This window comes from Pelodiscus sinensis, chromosome 18, assembly GCF_049634645.1.
Source record: "Pelodiscus sinensis isolate JC-2024 chromosome 18, ASM4963464v1, whole genome shotgun sequence".
Classification (NCBI taxonomy): Eukaryota; Metazoa; Chordata; order Testudines; family Trionychidae; genus Pelodiscus; species Pelodiscus sinensis.
The window spans coordinates 20881945-20902478 of record NC_134728.1 but is presented as its reverse complement, the minus strand read 5'-3'; the positions used below and the strand labels follow the sequence as shown (position 1 = coordinate 20902478).

At 43.6% G+C, this 20534-nt stretch overlaps 1 protein-coding gene across 4 annotated transcripts in view; it reads right to left on the bottom strand.

The window, feature by feature from the left end:
• PREX1 (phosphatidylinositol-3,4,5-trisphosphate dependent Rac exchange factor 1) overlaps positions 1–20534 on the bottom strand; it is a 267346-nt gene that overhangs the window by 101638 nt on the left and 145174 nt on the right. For 2 of the 4 annotated variants that reach the window (XM_075901238.1, XM_075901236.1), the window contains exons 6-9: positions 14279–14440; positions 6932–7065; positions 2786–2901; positions 1328–1477 (exon numbers count right to left, since the gene is read on the bottom strand). In XM_075901238.1, the coding sequence (XP_075757353.1) occupies positions 1328–1477; positions 2786–2901; positions 6932–7065; positions 14279–14440 (562 nt within the window). Of the gene's footprint in view, positions 1–1327; positions 1478–2785; positions 2902–5129; positions 5619–6931; positions 7066–14278; positions 14441–20534 lie in introns of those variants that run through there. The other 2 variants (XM_075901237.1, XM_075901239.1) reach the window with 2 other exon arrangements.

Below are 20534 nucleotides of genomic sequence, written 5' to 3'. Positions count from 1 at the left end.
AAGCAGGAGCATTAAAATGCCCATGGGTAAATTAAGAAGTAGATGCTTCTAGTCACTTGATTTTCTTGTCATTAAATTTGGCAATTAAAAACAACTTGTGATGGTGTGCCATCACAGAAGACCCCTTGGGATTGTTCCCTGGTGGCTGATCATACCACTGACACCTGCCTTCTTGCTCTCTGGGCCTCCCCACCAGCCTGTCCTCGTGGGCCAGATTCTCTGGTCTCTTCCAGATAAGGCACAGAGTTGGGGTTACTGCCCCCCTGAAGAGAAATTGCAGACTCTGCACCACTTTAGCTCTGGGAGGATACAGTTGCAGGGCACATCACCCAGGAATCCAAGCTTCCAAAGGGATCCACTCCCCAAATAAATCCATCTTTCTTTGTCTAAAAGTTTTACACAGGAAAAGCTCATGAGGCTGTTTCTTTATCAAAGAAAGAGAGAGATGCACACTGATTGCCCCCCCCCCCCCCCCAACAATTATTTACACTGGGCCTGATAGTAAACAAAAGTGTTTTTATTTTATTAAGTACAAACAGTGGGATTTAAGTGGTTGCAAGTGAAAACAGACAGATCAACGTAAGTTACTAAAAAAGAAAAAGAAAACGCATAGCTAGTTCTGAGTCACTAAAAAAACTTCTTGTAAGCAGAATCTTATCCTGAAGAGCTATTCCTGTTTCAAGTCTTCACATCAGAGACAAACTATTTTACTTTCACTTGGGTCTCCAGCCCATTTTAGAGTTTTCTTTATATCCTAGGCCAGCTGAAAACACCTGATAACTTTCCCTTGCTTAAACAGACTTTTTGTTGGGGTGGGAATCTTTTGTTCTCCATTCCCCCCTACCATGGAAAATGTCCTGGTTCAAAATGGAATCCCAGTACCAGGTGATACGGTCACAAGTCTTACTAGGCCAATTACCTTTGGAATTACAGACAAAGAAGGCTGTTTACAAGTCATTAAGTTGATCACTTAATGATTTTTGGGGGGCGTGGAGGGGAGATCAGTCATGGCTCTCATTAGCACATTTAAAACTATAAACAGTCTCATACTTCATATTTCTAACTTTAGATACAAGAAAGATACATGTACCAAAATATGATATACAGATCCAGCAGATTTTAACATTAAAATTGATAGGTTACATGAGGTATATTGTCCAAAGCATATTTAAGTCATGTGTATTAATATTTATAAACATTGATAGTCAACCAAACATGTATGCAAGCACCCATGTACACATGCATGCGCACACATGCACACGTTCACGTACAGTATGTCTACTATGTGAGTCACTCAGTGCTCTTAGAAGATATACTATCCACTTACTCTCTCTCTGTTCCCTTTCCCTGATTATAGCATCCAGCCATTTCTGTTTGTCCTCCGCAGTCTTGGCCATGCAGACAAACCATTTGTTTTTGGCAGTGTTGTGTATCTTCCAGCCATTAGTCACCGTGTAGCCATGGCTGTGATAATCTGCTGCAAAAACACAAAGCACAGACCAGAAAGTGAATGAAAGGCATGGCCCTTTAATGAAAACAAATTAATCCATTGGCCATAATTTCCGTATTTAAAATTCTCCGAATTTCACAGATGCTGGCACTTGCAGCTCTTACTGAAGTCCACAGAAGCTAAAGGTGCTTAGCTCCTCTGAAAGTCTAATGGAGGGGTGGGGAACCTAAGGTAGATGTGGCCCCCAAAGCTGCGAGTAGCCCCTGATTTTTCTGTGTGTCCCAATCCTAAAGAGGTTCTCCACTCCTGGTCTAATACTTATGTAGGTTCCTTTCTTTAGTGCACTAAGTTTGGAAACCGTGACAGCCCCTGCCCAGAAATTCCATGCCTGAGCAGCAGTTCCTTGGTCAGCAAGAGTTTGGGCAAGTCTCATTCCAGAAGCCATGTCAATAGAGGAAGTCTGCAGGAGGCTCACTCACCAATGGTTTGAATTCCAGTGAAATTACACTGATATATAGCTATTCTGTACTGGACAATCCCTTTGTGCAAATCCTGTAAACGTGGAGCTCTAGAAACTGAAATTTCTCCTTACCCCTTCAAAAGTAACACATGGCAGTGAACATCTGGAAATGACACACACTCCCTCACACATGGGCACACCATGTTTTCCCAAGAGTTCTCCTCTAGATCAAACAGGGATTCATTCAAGGCACTCCTTATGGCCTGTGTTATGGGGGGGAAGGAGGTGACTACCTGATCACAGTGCTCCCTTCTGGCCTTGGAAGCTATGAATCTATGAACAACCCCCCTGGTTTCTCTGCTACAAGCCAGACCTGCAGCAGCCTCTTCTAACATGAATCCCTTTCAGCCTCCATTCTCCATACCCTCAGCCCCAAAGGGGATCCAATTAGTGACACGTTATAATTGGGCCTCATCATACGAGAAGCTTTCAAATGAAAACCCTTGAAAGAAAATATCTAGATCTAAAATATGGCATGAAAAAGAATATGCTCTTTGGCAAGAGTCTTCATTCTGCACCTCGTGGGAATCTACTACTAGCTCCTTCACAGCTTATATTGGAAGCTTTTTGGACAATGTCAGCCCACAAGGACAGTCACATCTGATCACATTTCATTCATGGCAACAAATCCTTTATAAGTGTCTTGATTCCCAAATGACAAAGGAATATAATATTATGTGCTGCTCACCTATGGCCTGACCCAAAGCCCCTAGGAAGAACCCAACCTGTAATCCAATATAGTAGTTTTGTATTTTGTGGTTTACTAAGAGAGGCTATGGACATGTCTGTTCTTAGAAGGAGAAAATAGTTCTTACCTGTTCCATCTTCAACGTTCTCCACTTCCATGACCTCTGTGTTTATTCGGCCCCTGAAGATATAGAGGGATCCGTTGATTGACTTGGTACGTTTAGATGCCTTTTTCCCAGCAACTCTGCAAATAGGAACCAGAAATGCAATTAATAGCTCTGCTTTATCTTTTCCCACAGTAGGGGTGGGCAATAATTTTTGAAGGGGGGTTACTTCACACATTTCTGAAGTGGTTACAGGCTGCCCCAGATGGAACGGGGCTTCAGGCAGAAGAGGCAGGGCCAAGTGGCTTCCCCGCCCACAGACCCTGATTGGCCTGAGGGCAGGGGGAGCGTGTGAAGTCTTTGCCCCCCAGCACCTAGAAAGAACCGCCAGCTGTTAAACATAAATAATGTTGCGATAAAAAGAGCTAATCAGTGAATTTTTGTTGAAATGAAAAACAGGTGTCACAGGTGGAGGAATAGAGAATCAGCAAAGCTTTTGTGAACAATATCTTTCATTTTCCAACTAGAACTAGTGCTAAACACAATTTGGTGATGACCAGATATTTACATGCCATCAGATTGCTACGGGCTGAAATCTTGGAGTCCTTAGATCATTTCCTCAAGGGCATTGAGTTGATTCAAAAAGAGAAGCTCTCCAGACAGCCCTGATGAAGACGTTTGGAGAGACAGTCCATTTCCCCAAAGGAAGCATATTGTTCCTGACATCAGGATGCAGTCTGAACAGCTGCTTCTAACGTAACCAAACAATACTCAGCCCTGAAAACCTGTGTCATCCATTTGTCAGACTTTGCTAGACCCCTGTAAAGCAGGAGTGGGGAATCTTTTTTGGCTCAGGGGCCACTGACCCACAGAAAAATTAATTGGGAGCCACACACAAGTGAGAAGCAAAAAAACCCCAACCAACCAACCAACCAACCAAAAAAAAAAAAACCCCACACTGACATGGCCCCAGTGAGGAGAAAGATACTCCCCACATTCCCCTTGTACACCAGAGCCTAAGAGGGCCCAGCCTAATAGATTTTGTGTGCTCCAGACCCGCAGTGGGGCAGCAAGATGGCTGAAGCATCAGTGCAAGAGCCTCAATGCTGGGGGACGGGGGGAAGCTGAGCCTCGAGGGCCAGATCCAGGCAAGCCAGGGGCCACATCTGGCCCCCGAGCCTGAGGTTCCCCACCCCTGAAAAGATCAAACACCTTCATTTAAAAATCTGGGTCCTGCCTCTGATCCTAGACCCATTTTACAGTAATGTAATTCCACTGGGCTCAAGAAATCTACTTCTGATTCATGCCAGAGTGGGACCCCATGTTTTCCAAAACAGAGCAGCAGTGTTTTTTCTTATTGTTGACATTTTATGGAATGTGGTGGGATTCTGATCTCAGTTACACTGGAGTAAATCAGGGGTAATGCCAGTGGAATTAGCCCTGTTAAAGTCAGTATAAGTGAGATCATGTGATTAGGCAGACAGCTCTAACTTTCACGAAATCTGCATCCCATTAATGTGTCAGTTGTTTTTCATGCAGCTGGCTGAAGTACAATACTATCACATGTGCATAGGCTTTCATTTCCACTCAGGACTGGATTATAAATAGCAGCTAGACAAGGGAAATATCCAAAATTAAAGTAGCCCTTTACTCCCTAAATAGATCTTTCAGATTACGCAATGCCCAAAAGCTTCTTACTTTGCTTTTTAATGGAAATCATATTCTGGAGATTTGGAGAGTCTATGTTACATTATTAAAGAAAGATAAACAGAACTGATCCGTTGGGGGAACTCAAAGCCTTAGAACAGCCGAACCCAAGCCAGAGTACAGAGTTAGTAATGTCTGCTGTACAAAAACAGACACTTGCTTAAAAAACAGTGGAACATTTTGTTTCCTAAAACTTAGTGTTCCAGGAAAAGTGCATAAGGGGAGGGGTTGTACCAACCTGAACTACAAAGAGCACCAGAGCGAGAAAAAGCTCTTAGGCAGGCAGAAATGGAGCCGTGAAAGGCCAAATGCAACATTCTAAGTGCGAGGCTTCCTTCAGGACTGGTTTGTAAAGGGGGAAAAGGAGCGCACTTAGCGGTGAGAAGAGGAAAAGAAATTGGTGAGGGTTATGAAAGGGGAATATAATAGGAAGCAAGGAACGAAGAATGAAGCGAAAAATTTGGGGAAGGTGTGGGGATGAGATCTGAGCCATGAAGAAATGAAAACTGAAAGGAGAATTAAGCCAATAAAACATGGACTAATTGCTGTAGTAACTATGTCCAGGAAGGGGGAAAGACACAGGAGAAGAGGAGACAGAGGGAGGGGAGGGGGCAAAGGGGAACCAGACTGAGCAGGCTCCAAACGTCTCTGAGGCTCCGACCTTCTCACCGGGCCTGACACAGCCACTGGGAAGGAGAAAACGCTGACAAGGCTCCTCCTGCCCCTGCCCCTGGGTCCCAATTCTCCATGCGGCCCCTACAGAGATCTGGGAAGACGCCACACTGCTACCAAGCCATGGGAATCTCTGCGTTTGCCCTGGCCTTGTGCCTCTATCCTGATTGGCTGTTTCAGCGTCTCTCTATGAGGTCATCTCTCTCCCCCAATCAGCTGAAATCCTGCCACAGGTCTTTGTGATGTCACTGCCACCCCACCCTTCCCATGTAAGGCTGGTGTCCTGGCCCTGGCCAGCCCCTCTGGATGTTTATGGGGTTCCCCTTTGCATGCTGTCAATGCTACATTCGTAATAACAGTCAATACTAAGGCTATGTCTAGACTACGCTGAAGTTTCGAAAGAGGATATGCAAATTACATGGGAATTTGCATATCTTCTTCCGATTTCACTTTTGAAAACAGAGCTTTCGATAGTGAAAATAGTCGGGATGCGGTTTTTTTGGCAACTCCCTCCCCTTTTTTGAAAAGCCACTCTTCCTCAAAAAATGAGGTTTTTTTGAAAAAGGGGGGGGGTTGCTGAAAAAACCGTGTCCCGACTACTTTCACTTTCGAAAGCTCTGTTTTCGAAAGTGAGCTTGGAAGAAGATATGCAAATTCCCGTGGAATTTTGAAACTTCAGCGTAGTCTAGACAAGCCCTAATAGGGCATTAAGGGGGCACAAGGGGAGAGTTAGTGTTAACAGCAAAAGAAGGGAAAATAATGCATACACCTCTGTGCCTAGGAACCTGAACCCTGTTATCTCAGGCCCTGTGGCAGTTTTCGTAGGGGTGTAGTCCCATAGCGATACGTCACTGAGGCCCTGGGGTCACCAAATCTGAGCAGTCCTCATGGGAAGGCTGCCCCAGAGCAGTGGTCCCTTAAAGCCCATGTTCCCCTACAACCCAGCCGGCATGATTATCTGCACTACAAGTCTATATTTCAGTGGAAATTTGTCAAAACTGACAGATTTCTAGAGAACATTTCAGTTTCAATAAATCTACATTTTCCGTCCAACCAAAAAAGAACCCTGTTCCATCAGAAATTTCCTGACCAACTCAACTCATGTGGCCTGTCTTCTCGATCTATTCTCTCTGAACCAGTGTCCCCTGTCAGCTGAGTGCTTGGGCAGCCACCCAAGAATGATTCAGATGCCATTGAGCTGATTAGCAGAGCTTCCACAGCCTCCCACAGCCAGCAGCATGTGTTTCTACTGGTGGTGCACATCCACACATGCGTTGATACACATGACAAAATTCATTCTGCACATTGAAGGAAAAAAATGGAGGCAACATTGCTCTTTTTGTCTTCTCTGCCCACTCACTACTTCATGTCTTCTTTCACCTGGTCCTCTTATGCTTGGAACAACCGGCCAATGAATAGTTGCAAGTGGCCCTTCTTCCCAGCTCGCCTAAAGACTCACCTGCTCTGTGAAGCTTTTCAGCTGTAAGGGCCACACCTTACTCATTTCTTCTGTGTGGTATCAACTCACATCTTCAGACTGTACATTTTTCAGGGCGGGGACCCTATTACCATGCACATTTATCCTGGCGTACAGCACTCTGTATGTCCATGAGACTGAATGGACAACAGTAGTAAAAGCAGATGAAAGGAACAGATAATAAACCTGTGAGTCAGTCCTAGAGATGGATGAGAGATAGCATAGATGACCGGCAGTTGCTGCTTGTCTCCTGGTGGAAAAGACACACTTAAAAATTGCCCCATGAGAGACCTGTTAATGCCTCTGGGGCTCACCTGGATTTCCGCTTGCAGTAGACCAGAAGGTTGTCAAACAGAAAGAACGTTCTCTCCTGGATGTTTCCTGCTGAGATTTTCAACAGAGTCCCTTGGAGCAGGAGTTGTGTGCAGATATCAGTCAGATTGGACCCCTAAAGCAGAGAGAAACAATTGTGCTTATTTTACCTTTTCTTTTCTGAGAGTTCAATGAAACATTGTAACTAATAATCTATGTGTTTGCTTATCATATCTGTCACAACTACAACTGGGCAAAAAAAATTCATACGGGTAGGTTGTTGTCCAAAAAGTGCAACTTCAGGTTGACTAAAACTATTTATGAATTAAGAGTCAGATTTGGAAAGAAAGAAAGAAAGAAAGAAAGAAAGAAAGAAAAAGAAAGAAAGAAATGAAAAATCAATTACTTGCTCAGGTCTAATCTCAACTACTGACTAGTGAATTTATCAGGGTTGTGTGCTTTCTTAATTTTGGATGTGACTATACGTATTGTCCTCTCCCTGGGAGTTTAAAACATGCCCTTATTGAAAACCTGTTTATTGTGATTAGATTTTCCTATTCAAATCGAAGATCTTTTCTTCATAAGAAATCCCTTTAAGTCCCATGCCTGTCGTACTGGTACCAGTGTACTCTCCAGAACATCAGTCTGACTCTATGCCCAGCACTGCAAATAAGTGGTAGCCTTAAGAGTGGGCGATCGAGCCTTCCTGATATTGCAGCTTTGCCACATTCTCTGTTAACCATTTTTCTGGAAGATGAATTTACCAGAGATCCATCTCCACAGTCCACATGCAAAAACTTATCACTGAGCTGTCTGAGCTAGCTGCGCAAAGATTCCCTCCATAGGCTACTGTAGCTGGTTCCAGGCCATCTTCTCTTTGTACCACTGTATGGAGTGTGGCTGGAGTGCCCTTGCCTGGTTGATTCCCAGCTGGTGGAACAGACCATTGAGAGGAACTCAGTATGGGCACAAATTAAGCTGTAGAAATGCTCTAAATTGCACAAGTGAGTGTGAGTGTGTGTCTGTGTGTGTGTAAATAGTTCTAGCCAGCACCATGGTTAGGAGTTATAACATCCTCTCCTTCCCCCTAAGCCTGCACCAAGGCTAGCTTGGCCATTCCCTATGATCTAGCCCTATGTTCCTAGATTTAGCATTATTTCACAGTTACCAGTAGGTTGGAAAGTAGTCGATTTTTATCAGTAAGATGTTGGTAAATATCAATTTCACCATACACCCCTACTGATAGAAAATATTACGACAAATCATTGAAATTTGCAGAGAAGCAAAATAAGAAAAATGCTGGATGAGAATGTATTAGATTTTTATTTAAGGTTATTAAGTCTGTTGTATATTCTGATGTGATAATGGTCACTTGTGTTTTAACAGCTGTAACCCTTTAACTTTTTGAATCTCACCAACATCATTAACTGACTCTCCCACTGTCTGACGGTATATTATTTCCTGTGACTGTGAAAATTAAAAATGATAAAAATAGAAGAAAATGCTTAAAAATAAACATTGACATTATCTGTCCAAACTATGAAAAAAAAAACCACATTGAATTCTGCTCAGCTTAGATACAGGGATTCAATTAATTCTGTATTAACAAGGATCCACTTACAACAAACACACTGAGGGCATGTCTACACTGCGGCGATAAATGGGAAGATGCTACCTCAGATGGCAGGAGAAGAAGACGCTCATTCACACAAGAGGGGGGTAGGAGTAGGGGTTTGAGTGACTAGGGTTAGCGTGGTAGGAAGGGGAGGGACATGGGCTATGCTGGATCATACCCACAAAGAGCGGGTGTGTCTACACTTGCACCCTCTTTCGAGAGAGGGGTGCAAATGAAGACATTTGAAATTGCAAATGAAGCCAGGATTTAAATACCCCGTTGTCAAAATAACTGGTAAACCTCATTATTGTCCCATATAATATTTAAGAAAATAAAACATGTCAGCACTGGAAATGGAAATATTGCAAACAGTTTTTGCTAAGTGTAAAAAAACAAATGCATGGAGTCACAGATGTGTAACACATGCATGCACATGCACATTGATCTGCATACACAGCAGCCTTTGACTAGAAACTGCTTCCTTTCCTAAGCTCAAGCTTGAAAGATGCAACACAATTGAAAAGTGCTGGTTTGGAAACCAGTGAATCCAAGCATAGCTCACCTCTCTAGAACAACCAAGGCTATTTTGTGTCTAAACTCTTGTCAGTGATATCTCTCAAAGGGTGCGTCTACACTGCACCGTTATTTTGAGATAACTAGCGTTACTTCGAAATAACAATGCGAGCATCTACACAGCCATTCTGTTATTTTGAAATAATTTTGAAATAACGGACGGCTTATTCCGAAAACTGTAAACCTCATTCTACATGGAATAACACCTATTCCAAAATAGCTATTTCTAAATAAGGCATGTGTAGATGCTCCACCGCTGCTATTCTGAAATAGCCCCTCACCAGGGCCATACTAAGTTATTCCTCCCTAGTGCCACGTGGAGTTCTAAATTGAAATAGAACGTCTACATTAGGGAAGCCTGCCTCGGACTAATTTTGAGGTTCCCTGCATTGTAGACATGCTATTTCAAAATAAGCTATTTAGGAATAAATATTCTAGAATAGCTTATTTTGAAATAAGCATGCAGTGTAGATGTACCCAAATAGCTTCATAGCATCACATTTCTGACTCGCTATGTTTACACTACCAGGTAATTTTGAAATAACAACTCGAAATAACTATTTCAAAATAAGCTTAGTCCTCTCAGAAACAGGAGTTATTTTGAAATAAGCACATTATTTTGAAATATCTGGCTTGGTAGTGTGGACACTCGCCTTGTTATTTCGAAATAAGGTAAGTTATTTTGAAACAACTCCTCAGTGTAGACATGTCCGGGAAGACCTCAGGACACCCTATAAAGAACATCATGGGGGAACTTTGCAAATTAAGCAGTTTGGATTATAAAACATATATCAGCTAAAGACAGTTCTCTTTTCCAGTAACACTCAAATCACAGTAGGTCAAATTATATAATATACTTCCTATTCCGCCCTGCTGACCAGACTAAAGAAGTCACAGCCACACAAAGAAGTATTCTTCCTCCTAACTACATTACACATGCAAAAAGTGTTAACATTCATTTCTATAACACTGATTGGCTAAGTGCTATCAATGCCTCAGGCTCTGTTTGCACTGCCAGGTTATTTCGAAGTACGTTATTTCAAAATAATAACTCCTGAAATAACTATTTCAAAATAAGCTTATTCCTCTTCACAAGCAGGAATTATTATTTTGAAATAACTCCCTAGTGTAGACATGCCGGGTATGTCTACACTTGCACCCTCTTTTGAGAGAGGGATGCAAATGAAGACATTCGAAATTGCAATGAATCCGGGATTTAAATATCCCGGGCTTCATTGGCATATTCGTGTTATGACGCTGTTTCAAAATAGTGCTATTTCAAAATAACAGATGCTGTTAAGACGTGGTTATTTAAGAAAAAACCCTTCGCTCAAAATAACTGGTAAACCTCATTGTAACGGAACGAGGTATTAAAAATGTCTTTATTTGAAGATGAACTGTTGACAAAGCAAAGTGGCCAGAGATTGCTGAATTCCAGAATAATGACACCTCCCTCTCCCTAATTTCTACATACAGTTGTGCAAATACAGATTGCACCTCCCTAAACCACTTGTCCAGCAACAGCTGTGGTCTGGCAGGATCTTCCCCAGCATTAACACCTCTCTTCTGACTCCTGCTGTTCTTTTCAGATGGTAATTTTGCTTTTCTGCACATATCACATTGGGGAACCCAGGAAATCAGCATGTAGTGATTGCACAGAGAAAACAGTTTACACAGGGTATCCCTAACTGATCCTATAGAATATCTTCCATTGTTGTTTGGAGTGTTGTTGCTGCCAATATTGGTGCCAGGATATTAGACAAGGTGGGCCCAATAAAAAATATTGTCTCACTCATCTTTTTTCTCCCTTACAGAATTGTCAGTATAAAGTACAGTGAAATGGTCAGTGTATGAACTGGTTCTGTGGTAAACAAAAAGCCCCATGTAAAGGATGCTCTTTGTAAAGCACTCTCTTTCCACCTATCCTTCACCTCCACTCCCCCCTCTTTGAAAAACAGATCCACAGAATTGTGAAAGGAATTCCCCATGAATCAAGTGGAGAAAATAGCCTGTTTGATGCATAAATTATACTTCTCAGGATTTGACAAAGTTCCCACAGAGAAATGAATGTGAGCATAGTTCACTCTGATGAACAGACCCTGTCCTCAAAAAGCAGGTGTTTTCCTGTTCCTGATATAGAACAGTGCATCCCAGCATTGCATTATGTGTCAAAAATTAACTGAAACAGCCTTAGGCCAGGACTCTGTCCTGGGCACGGGACTGAGTGGAGCTGTGATGGAAAGGTGGAAACATAGAACACATGGTGAAATGTGGCAAATATAGGCATAAGTGAGAAAATCACTTTAAAAAATAAAAATAGTATTCAGTGCTAACGTGGATTGAAGTTACGGGAGGGTTACAGTGTGGCTACAGCAAAGGACGGTGTGATGGTAGCGCAGGCAAACAGCCTTAGAAGGAAGAGAACACGGGAGCGGCTAAATGTCATGCTGTTTACAGGCTGGAAATGAGGATAGCAGCGCAGACTGGTAGTGGAATAAGACTGGAGGTCTCCCTTGGACATCTGGCAGGGAGGGCAATAAACCTGCTCTGGTTTATTAGAAACAACAGAAAAAGCGGAGCTGCTCCCAAATTAGAGGTGCAGATTTCAGTGGAACTGAACAAATTTAAACCGAGCTGCTCTCAGATTCTCCAGACAGCTATGCAGCTTCCTGGGTAAAGATAAAAAGCCTACATATTATATCACGGTGATATCTGCTGGCTTTTTGACAATGTATGTGCTGCAGATTAAGCCTGTTGGAAGCAGGAAGCTTTGTTGATTGAGAATGAGTGGTGCGGGGAGCTTATCTACAGATGCTAACATTTCGGGCACCCCATTGACACAATCGCAAAGGGAAGAATTTGTATTTCAAAGACAAAACTGTGTTCAAAAGGTTAAGGAAAACGAGGAGAAAATCTGTCGGGGCAGACATTGTTCTGACCTGCAAATGGCATCAGGTTCCCTTTCACTGCTAGGGATGGCCACTTTGTTCAAACACTAGGGCTACGTCTACACTGGCATGATTTTCCGCAAATGCTTTTAACGGAAAAGTTTTTCTGTTAAAAGCATTTGCGGAAAAGAACGTCTAGATTGGCACGGATGCTTTTCTGCAAAAGCACTTTTTGCAGAAAAGCGTCCGTGCCAATCTAGACGCGGTTTTGCACAAGAAAGCCCCGATCGCCATTTTCGCCATTGGGGCTTTTTTGCACAAAACAGTTTTTAGCTGTCTACACTGGCCCTCTTGTACAAAAACATTTCTGGAAAAGGGCTTTTGCCCGAATGGGAACATCAAAGCATTTGCTCAAGAAGCACTGATTTCAGACAGTAGAACGTCAGTGCTTTTGTGCAAAATCAAGCAGCCAGTGTAGACAGCTGCCAAGTTTTTGCACAAAAGCAGTTGCTTTTGCGGAAAAACTTGCCAGTCTAGACACAGCCTAGCAGTGTGACAAGGAGTCCTGTAGCACCTTATAAACTAACAGATGAATTGGAACATAAGCTTTCGTGGGCAAAGACCCATTTTGACATGGATCTGATGAAGTGGGTCTTTGCCCATGAAAGCTTATGCTCCAATTCACGTGTTAGTCTATAAGGTGCTACAGGACTCCTTGTCGCTTTTGCAGATCCAGACTAACATGGCTACCCCTCTGATACTTGACACCTAGTAGTGTGGAAGCCCAGGGTGAAGAATTACAAACCAGTTTCCCACTTGTTCAATGTACATCAGAAGAAATGTCAATTCGGATCTCTTTCTACAATATGTGAAGGAACTGCAACCTTCAAACCACCAGTAGGAGCCACAGCCCATCAGTTTGAAAGTTCAGAAGTGTTATTCACTAGCAGTGGGCTACGAATACATTTCTGAGTGACATTCTTGTAACACGGTGCAGATAAACAGACCTCAAACAGTGCTTGTCCCCACAGTGTTACTGTAGATTATTTTAGCCCTAAGAAAACATGAGTGGTTTGGGTATTTTTTGTGACTGACACCATGGACACTCTCAAAGTCACCCTTGAGGCTTCAGAGTTTCGAGATGTGCCCCTTGCCTAACTGATCCTCAACTCACATCCAACTGGTTGTAACTACTTCTGGGCATCTTCCTGTAGTGAACTTTATCTGCCTTTGCTGTGCTTGCAAGCCAAACACCACACAGCTGGATATCTGTGTGGCTTTCATGTCATCAGCTGGATGCCAAAGAACATCCTTCAGGGAAAAAATGAGCAAAGTTTAAAACAAACAAACAAAAAAAAGCAGTCCTGGAGCACACCCAGAAGTCCGAACATGAGGAAGTTTACTTGACCTCTGGAAAGAAGTCACCAGTGAAGGAATCCTCAGCAGGCAGCACTCGGCCTGGATATTTTAAATGTCAGGCACACTCCCAACGCCAATTTCTCCATGAAGCCATTTAACACCACTAACTCCCTACGGTGAACTAAAAATGAACTCTGCCTCTCCCTCCAGCTTCCAGCACTGCTAATCCCATGGCCTTGGCTAAAGACATCAAATTACAAAATTGACAAACTTTTTTTGTTGTTTTTGCATTAAATCCACTGCCAGAATCTACCACTGGATGGCTCCTTTCCAGGCCGCTTTTTCCCTCAAACTTCTCCTTCTCTCTGTCACTTTCTCTGTGTTCTCTTCCCCAGCATCAGCTAATAAATACTCCAATAGAATCCCTTCCATGACTTACCTAACAGCAGCAAATACAGACACAGCAGCCCTAGTTCATTGTCATTTTGGGGGGAGAGGGGAGAGGTGACAGACAAGGTTCATTAAGACAGGTGGGTTAACTTTGACAGGTCCTGAATGAAGTCATGACTTGTAGGAAGAGGGATTTAGAACACCTTCGATTTCATCCTCTATATTTCTGTGTTGCTCAAAATTAGATCTCCTGATTTCACATTTGAAATTCCTTTCAAATCTAACAAATTTCTTTCTTTCATGCTACCACTTAGGCATAGCTCACACTCCTAACAAAACCAGTGAATTCTAAACCCACACCTTTAAGTGCTGCCACCTACACCTTTCAGTGCATTTATACCCCACATAAGACCTACAGAGATCCCTGTATACCATGTGAGTCATTACATCCCAGCCCTTTGGGTTACGCAGAATAGTTAACTCCCTACAGGGGAGTTAGCAGTCCCACTTATCTGCCACCATACCTCCCATCCTTCAATGTGGGACTGCAACTGTTCAAGGGCTTCCAGCTTCTCCATCTGCCTCTTGGTTTCATTGATATTGGTGCAGACGGTCTTCATTGCCTGCAATGCGTTCTGGACCGCTTGGTGATCAGGATGCTTAGAGGGAGTCCTCTTAGCTAGCTCCTAAAAAAGGAAAATTGTAAACATGTGAAAGGCACAGTCACTAGAATGGGATTTGAGTGCAATTGCATAAGAAAAGCGCTCCAGAGTTGGTTGAATTGAAGAAAGCTGTAGGTTTGTTGTTGCAGATCAGGGCTACTCAACACACGGCCTGCGGGACACACGTGGCCTGCAGCCTATTTGTTTGCAGCCCGTGGTATGGTTTGGGTTTACACAGGGCTCAGCTTATGGTGGGATCCTTTGAACATGGCCTTCAGTGGAAACACGCTCCACAACAACAAAGTATCTCCCAGGCGGGGAGCACTGAAAGATGCAAGCGGATGGGCTGGCTGGAACAGATGGGTATAGGGTGTCAGCATTTCTAGCCCTCAGGGAGGAAGTGCCAGGAGCATCAAGGCATTGTGTGAAAGAAGCTATTTGCATATATTTGCATATATATTTGCATGAATATGCAATCTCACTTAAGTTGTGACCCTTGGCATGTGCTATGAGTATCATGGTGGCCCCTGGGGCTTCCAAAGTTGAGTAGCCCTGTTGTAGATGCTGGTCTCTGATAGGAGTGCTATTATGTAGCTATGTTGTTCAGTGAGTGCAGGCACTGCATGCTGACAAATATATCAAAAGAGGAAAAACGTGCAATGCATGTTGTGTTGAGTCAAGTGTGTTTGGTGATAACAAGAACCACACTTAATTGCATTAAATAATTATATAGAAAAACAGACCATTTCCTGCTGCACATGTGCAAACAGACATGTTCTGAATGATAGCCCTTTTTATGGGCTTGACACTGTTCCCTTGGAAATCAGTCATGCACCTTCCATTACATCAGTGGTGTAAGAGCAGGACCGATAGTCCAGATTTTCCAAACAGCTCAGCCCTCAGTAGCCAATGGAAACGGCATTCTTTTGAAAATCTAACCCTGCACGTGTGGTTGATAGATTAGGTATCCCCATGCGCAATACTACAAATAGCAATGATAGTAATACTTTATGTATTCTGGGCTAAAAGACATTGTTTAAGGACACAGCATTAATTAATTTATCCTACCAACATTTCTGGGTGGTAGAAAAAGTATTATGTTCATTATACCATAGGGGAATTGGAGGCACAGGAAGATTAAGTGACTTGACCAATGGTCACAGAACCAGCAAGTGGTACTGCTATCACCTTCAGGCTATGTCTACACAGCTTCCCTCTTCTGCAAAAGCCTATGCAAATGAAACATGGATTAGCATATGCCTGCGCTTCATCTGCATAATTAATTAGGAACAGTTTTTGCGCAAGAGGTTTTTGTGAAAAAAGGTGCCATCTGCACAGTGCCTTTTTGCGCAAAAACCTCTTGTGCAAAAACAGCTCCTAATTAATTATGCAAATGAACCTCGGCAATATGGTAATCTGTGCTTCATTTGCATAGGCTTTTGCGGAAGAGGGAAGCTGTGTAGACATAGCCTTAGTTAATTTCTTATGAGTCAAAGGCCTTAGCGGTCACCAAACCAACACACAGTGATCACAGATAGATCCCAGAAAGGGAAGGCCTACCAAACAATCTAGGCTGGGAACAAGAAAGGACCAAGGTAACTGCAAGAGCTCAGCAATTCTTCCCTGGATGAAGTGTAGTCGAAGGGCATGTGTCGTCTGGACTGATTAACGTAAATATGAACACTCTGTCACCTGTGAAGAATTGCTAGGCGTCTCCAACTCTCCCGGTTCAGATCAGAGTAGCCCAACTAGCCACAGCTTGCTGGGGCACAGCCGTGGGAATAGTTTGGAACCTGACAATAATCACCCATGATGAAGGTTTGGCAAATAGCGTAACCACTGTCGACTCATAATTCATCATTTTTCAGTCCAATATTATTTTATTGCTAACCTCAACTGGATAAAAGAGCCATTAAAAAAACCTTAAGTGAGATTTGCTGTTTCCTCTTGATACATAATACGGTGTTTAAGATCCACATTTTTAGCCCAGCTGGAATATTTCACTTTCTCTCAATATTCTTTCCCTTTTGATCATGGTTGTTCTTAAGTTTTGTGGTGGAATGGCAAACTGCTGCTGAGCTGTCTCATTGTACATGTCCAGAGTGCTGGCAAAGCAAAGCAGGCTGCAAACAGTGCTCACAACCATCCCTTCAGAGCTACCCCACCCAGGTTGATGGCCTTCCATTTAGGATAGACCACTGGTTTCAATTCCCTGCTTCCACCTAGGATAGACCACTGGTTTCAGTACCCTGCTCTACTACACACTTCTTGTATGATCTAGGGCAGTAATGGGCAACCTGCAGACCGAGGGCCACATGCAGCCCACTGGGGGTTTTACATGTGGCCTGCTAGCCATTTTGTTTATCGTTGCTCACGTGCAAGGTTGCCAGATTACACTGGTTTCCATCTGCATTGTTTTTTCCCCACCACTGTTACTAAACTGACAGCAAGGGCACATAAGGTGAGGGATGTGCTGGCTGCACACAGCACTGACAGGGAGAGCCGTGCGTTCCATTTGTGCTGCTACGGTTCAATTGGCACATCCTATAAGTTCTAGGTATGCCAGTGCAATTAGCAAAACTCCCCTATCCTGGGAGACCATCTTGGTTATGACCATCCTGCAGCCCGATGAGAGGAAGGAGGGTCACTCATGCAGCTCACTCACTAGCCTGGGCTGCCCATCACTGATCTAAGGCACATCACACAAGGTATGTCTACACTGAAAAAAACACAGCAGTGAGTCTCAGAGCTCGGGTCACCTGACTCAGGCTCACGGAGCTCATGCTGCTGGGTTAAAAACAATAGAGTAGACGTTCCCGCCAGACTCTGGAACCTGGTGAGGCGGCTGGTTCTCAGAGCCTCAGCGCCAGTCCAAGCAGCAGCATCTGCACTGCTGTGGTTTGGCACTGTGACACGGGCCCTGTGAGGGCCAGTTGATTTGTTGGTTGGTTTCTTGACTTACTTTTAGTCCTTTTGGAGCCTAAGTTCCCCATCTGTAAAATGGGAATAACAGCACTCTCTCCTCCACAGGGCTGTGGTGAGGGAAAAAGGCATTAAAGAATTTGAGGTAGGATGGACTCTTAAACTTCATTGCACTGCAACTCCTCTCTGACTACAAAAATTACTATTTGACTCCAAAAGGGGGAACTGAAGCCTGAGCTTGTCTGAGCCCCACTGCCCCAGTAAGGAGGACAGGGGCTATGCCAAAGCCCAAGGACTTTGACCCCAGGCAGGGGGCCTGTAACCTGAGCCCTGCTGCCCAAGGCTAAAGCCCCTGGCTTTGGTCGCTTGGGCTTTGCCTTTAGCCCTGGGCCCCAACAAGTCTAAGCCAGCCCTGGCAACACCATTAAAATGGGGTCACAACCCACGCTGGAGTTTCAGAATCACTGAGATATAGAGATACCATGGTAAGTGAGGGCTTGATAAGTTCTAAGACTGAATATGGACGTTCAGGAGTCAGCATTTGGAGATGTTGAAAAGATTTGGACCACTGCGTATGAAAGAAAAGAATTAAAGAAGGGGACAAAGTCCAGAATTAAAAAAGGATTTTCAAAAGCTGTTCAGGATTTAATAACAATATTATAAATCTGGGTTCCATTTCTGTCTTTGCCCCAGAATTCCCCTTGTGACCATGGAGTAAATTACTTAATCAATGTTGTAAAATGAAGATAACAGAATCTATCTCACATGGGTTGTTGAGAGGCTTACCGTAATTCATTTGTTCCTGCGACACTGTTTAGGATCTAATCTCGTAGGGTGAAAAGTACTATCATTGCTTATCTAGTAAGTAATCAGTTTTGTGTTAATCTTTTAAAATGAAATTTACATCTTGAGGCTAACCTACTGTTCTCATGAGAATCATGATGCTTGGGTACTGCACTTTCTGGGCTCTCTCTCACTCTCACATGTTGGGTGCTATCAACAGATGAACGAGACTGATCACTTTTGTAGAGCAGAAGGTAAATATACCGGGCCGTATAGATTTGTAATAATAATTAACCATCAAATTCAAAACAGAATAAACTCAGAAATGTCATTCCCTGGGATTTTTTTCAAGTTTATAAAACTCATTACTGCCCTTTGGCCATGGCCTCTTTTTGCATCATGTATGGGACAAGCTATTTTAGGAACTTACACACAGCTACGAATTTTCCTTCCTGAAAATTGTAAGTGTGAATGATAATGGCAATTGCCAGGTGGGAGATGGAGCAGAAGTGTACTGTACTGAGAACCAGGAGTCCCATTAGGGGAGCAGAGTTAATTATCCTGAGCTCTAGGGTGATTGACTGACTGGATAACATAGGCAACAGGGAAAGGAGTCGGCTGTCCAGCTTGCACCATCCCTATAACTGTCAATCAAAAATCACAGGAGGAGATCCCATGGGAGGGCTCTGTTACTCCCTGTGGGCTCCAGGTAAGGCAGGAGATGAGTGTCCCCAAAAAAAAGAGTGGATCATATAGCACGCGCTACAGTCATCTGTCTCAGCCTCACCTATTCAAAGTGGTGCAGGCCGTTTTTGCTGCATGACTCTCATTAAAATCAATACAAAGTGTTCTGCAGCTTAAAGCAGTAATGCAGTCTATATAGCTAGTCCTTCCAAAATACCACCAACGGAGGGGGCTGTCAAATTCAGCCCCTGGCTTACCTGGATCTGGCCCCCAAGGCTCAGGGCTCCTCCCCAGCATTGGGTACTCCACACTATCATTGCCCAGCATCGCCTCCCATCAAGACCTTACACCCACAGCCTGCTTTGCACCTTTCCTCCTGCCTATATCCCACATCCCAAGCCCGCTTCCTGGCAGCCCCCTCCCACACACCAAACCCCTCATTTTTGGTCCCAGCCCAGAGCCTAGGAGGGCCCACAAAAACTACTAGCCTCGACCCCCCAAGGCTCTGGTGTGTGAAGGGAATGTGGAGGAGTGTCTTTCTTCTTCTCAGTCAGAGGCCACAGACGGCATATGAGTAAAACAAAATGGCTTGCCACAAACTGACAGAAAGACAACTCCCATTCAAGCCTACACAGAACTGAGAGCCTTCTGAGCCTGGACTCTGAGATACCTCTCTCCTGGAAGGCCAGTGCAGTGAACAATAAGACTATCAACAATTAGACTACATTCAGAGAACAATTAGACTGTCTGTTCACACCTCAAAATTCACATTGGTTTGTACCATTTTGTTCTCGTAAAATCTCCCTTTTGCACTGGAAGAATCCAAGCATTTAAGTACTGTATCACTTGATTATTATTCGACTTTGCTCATGTACTGAAGTATGGTCAATGTGGAAAACCTTCTCAAAGGCTTCGTCTACACTGCAGGGTTTGTGCGCAAGAAGCGTTTTGCAGAAGAGATTTTCCACAAAAACTTCTTGTGCAAAAACATGTCCAGACCTCAAAGCACATCACAAAAATGATGTGCTTTTGTGCAAGTGAGCGTCCACACTGCATGAATGTTCTTGCACAAAAAAGCTCTGATGGCTATTAACAGAATGGCCATCAGAGCACCTGTGTTTTTTCTGACAGGCTCATTTTGCAGGAGGAGTAATGGTAGTTCGAATTAGGAGCTTTAATTTGAACTACCTAGCCTGTGCCGCGTGTAGCCGCGGGCAGGTAGTTCAAACTACGGGGCATTTAAAAATGCGGCGCCCAGGAACATGCAAATAAAGCCCGGGATATTTAAATCCCGGGCTTCATTTGCAAGTTCGAATGCCTACATTAGCCATCCTACTTTGAACTAGGGTGGCAGTATAGGCATACCCTTACTGATGTGGCTGCCCCCAGTGGTCACTCTGCAGTATAGCTGTCCCCTACGCTCGCTGCCCGCGGTGGTGACTGTGAGTATCATGTCCGTACTCTCTCTGCCCCGTCCTTTTCCTTGTTCTGGAAAAAAGTCCCATTCCCAGCACTTCCTTTTTTCCTGGCACAACCAAACCCTGATCTTGCTTTAAGTTAGCATAAGAGATAAGAATTTGGCGGCTCTAGCTTACACTTTAAGAGTTTTTGAACAAATGGACTCAAAGGCAGACAGACAGATTCACAGACAGAAAGACACACACATTTCTAATTAATATACATAGATATAGATAGATAGATTACTAGGCCTTTCTGAGAGAAGTTTGTC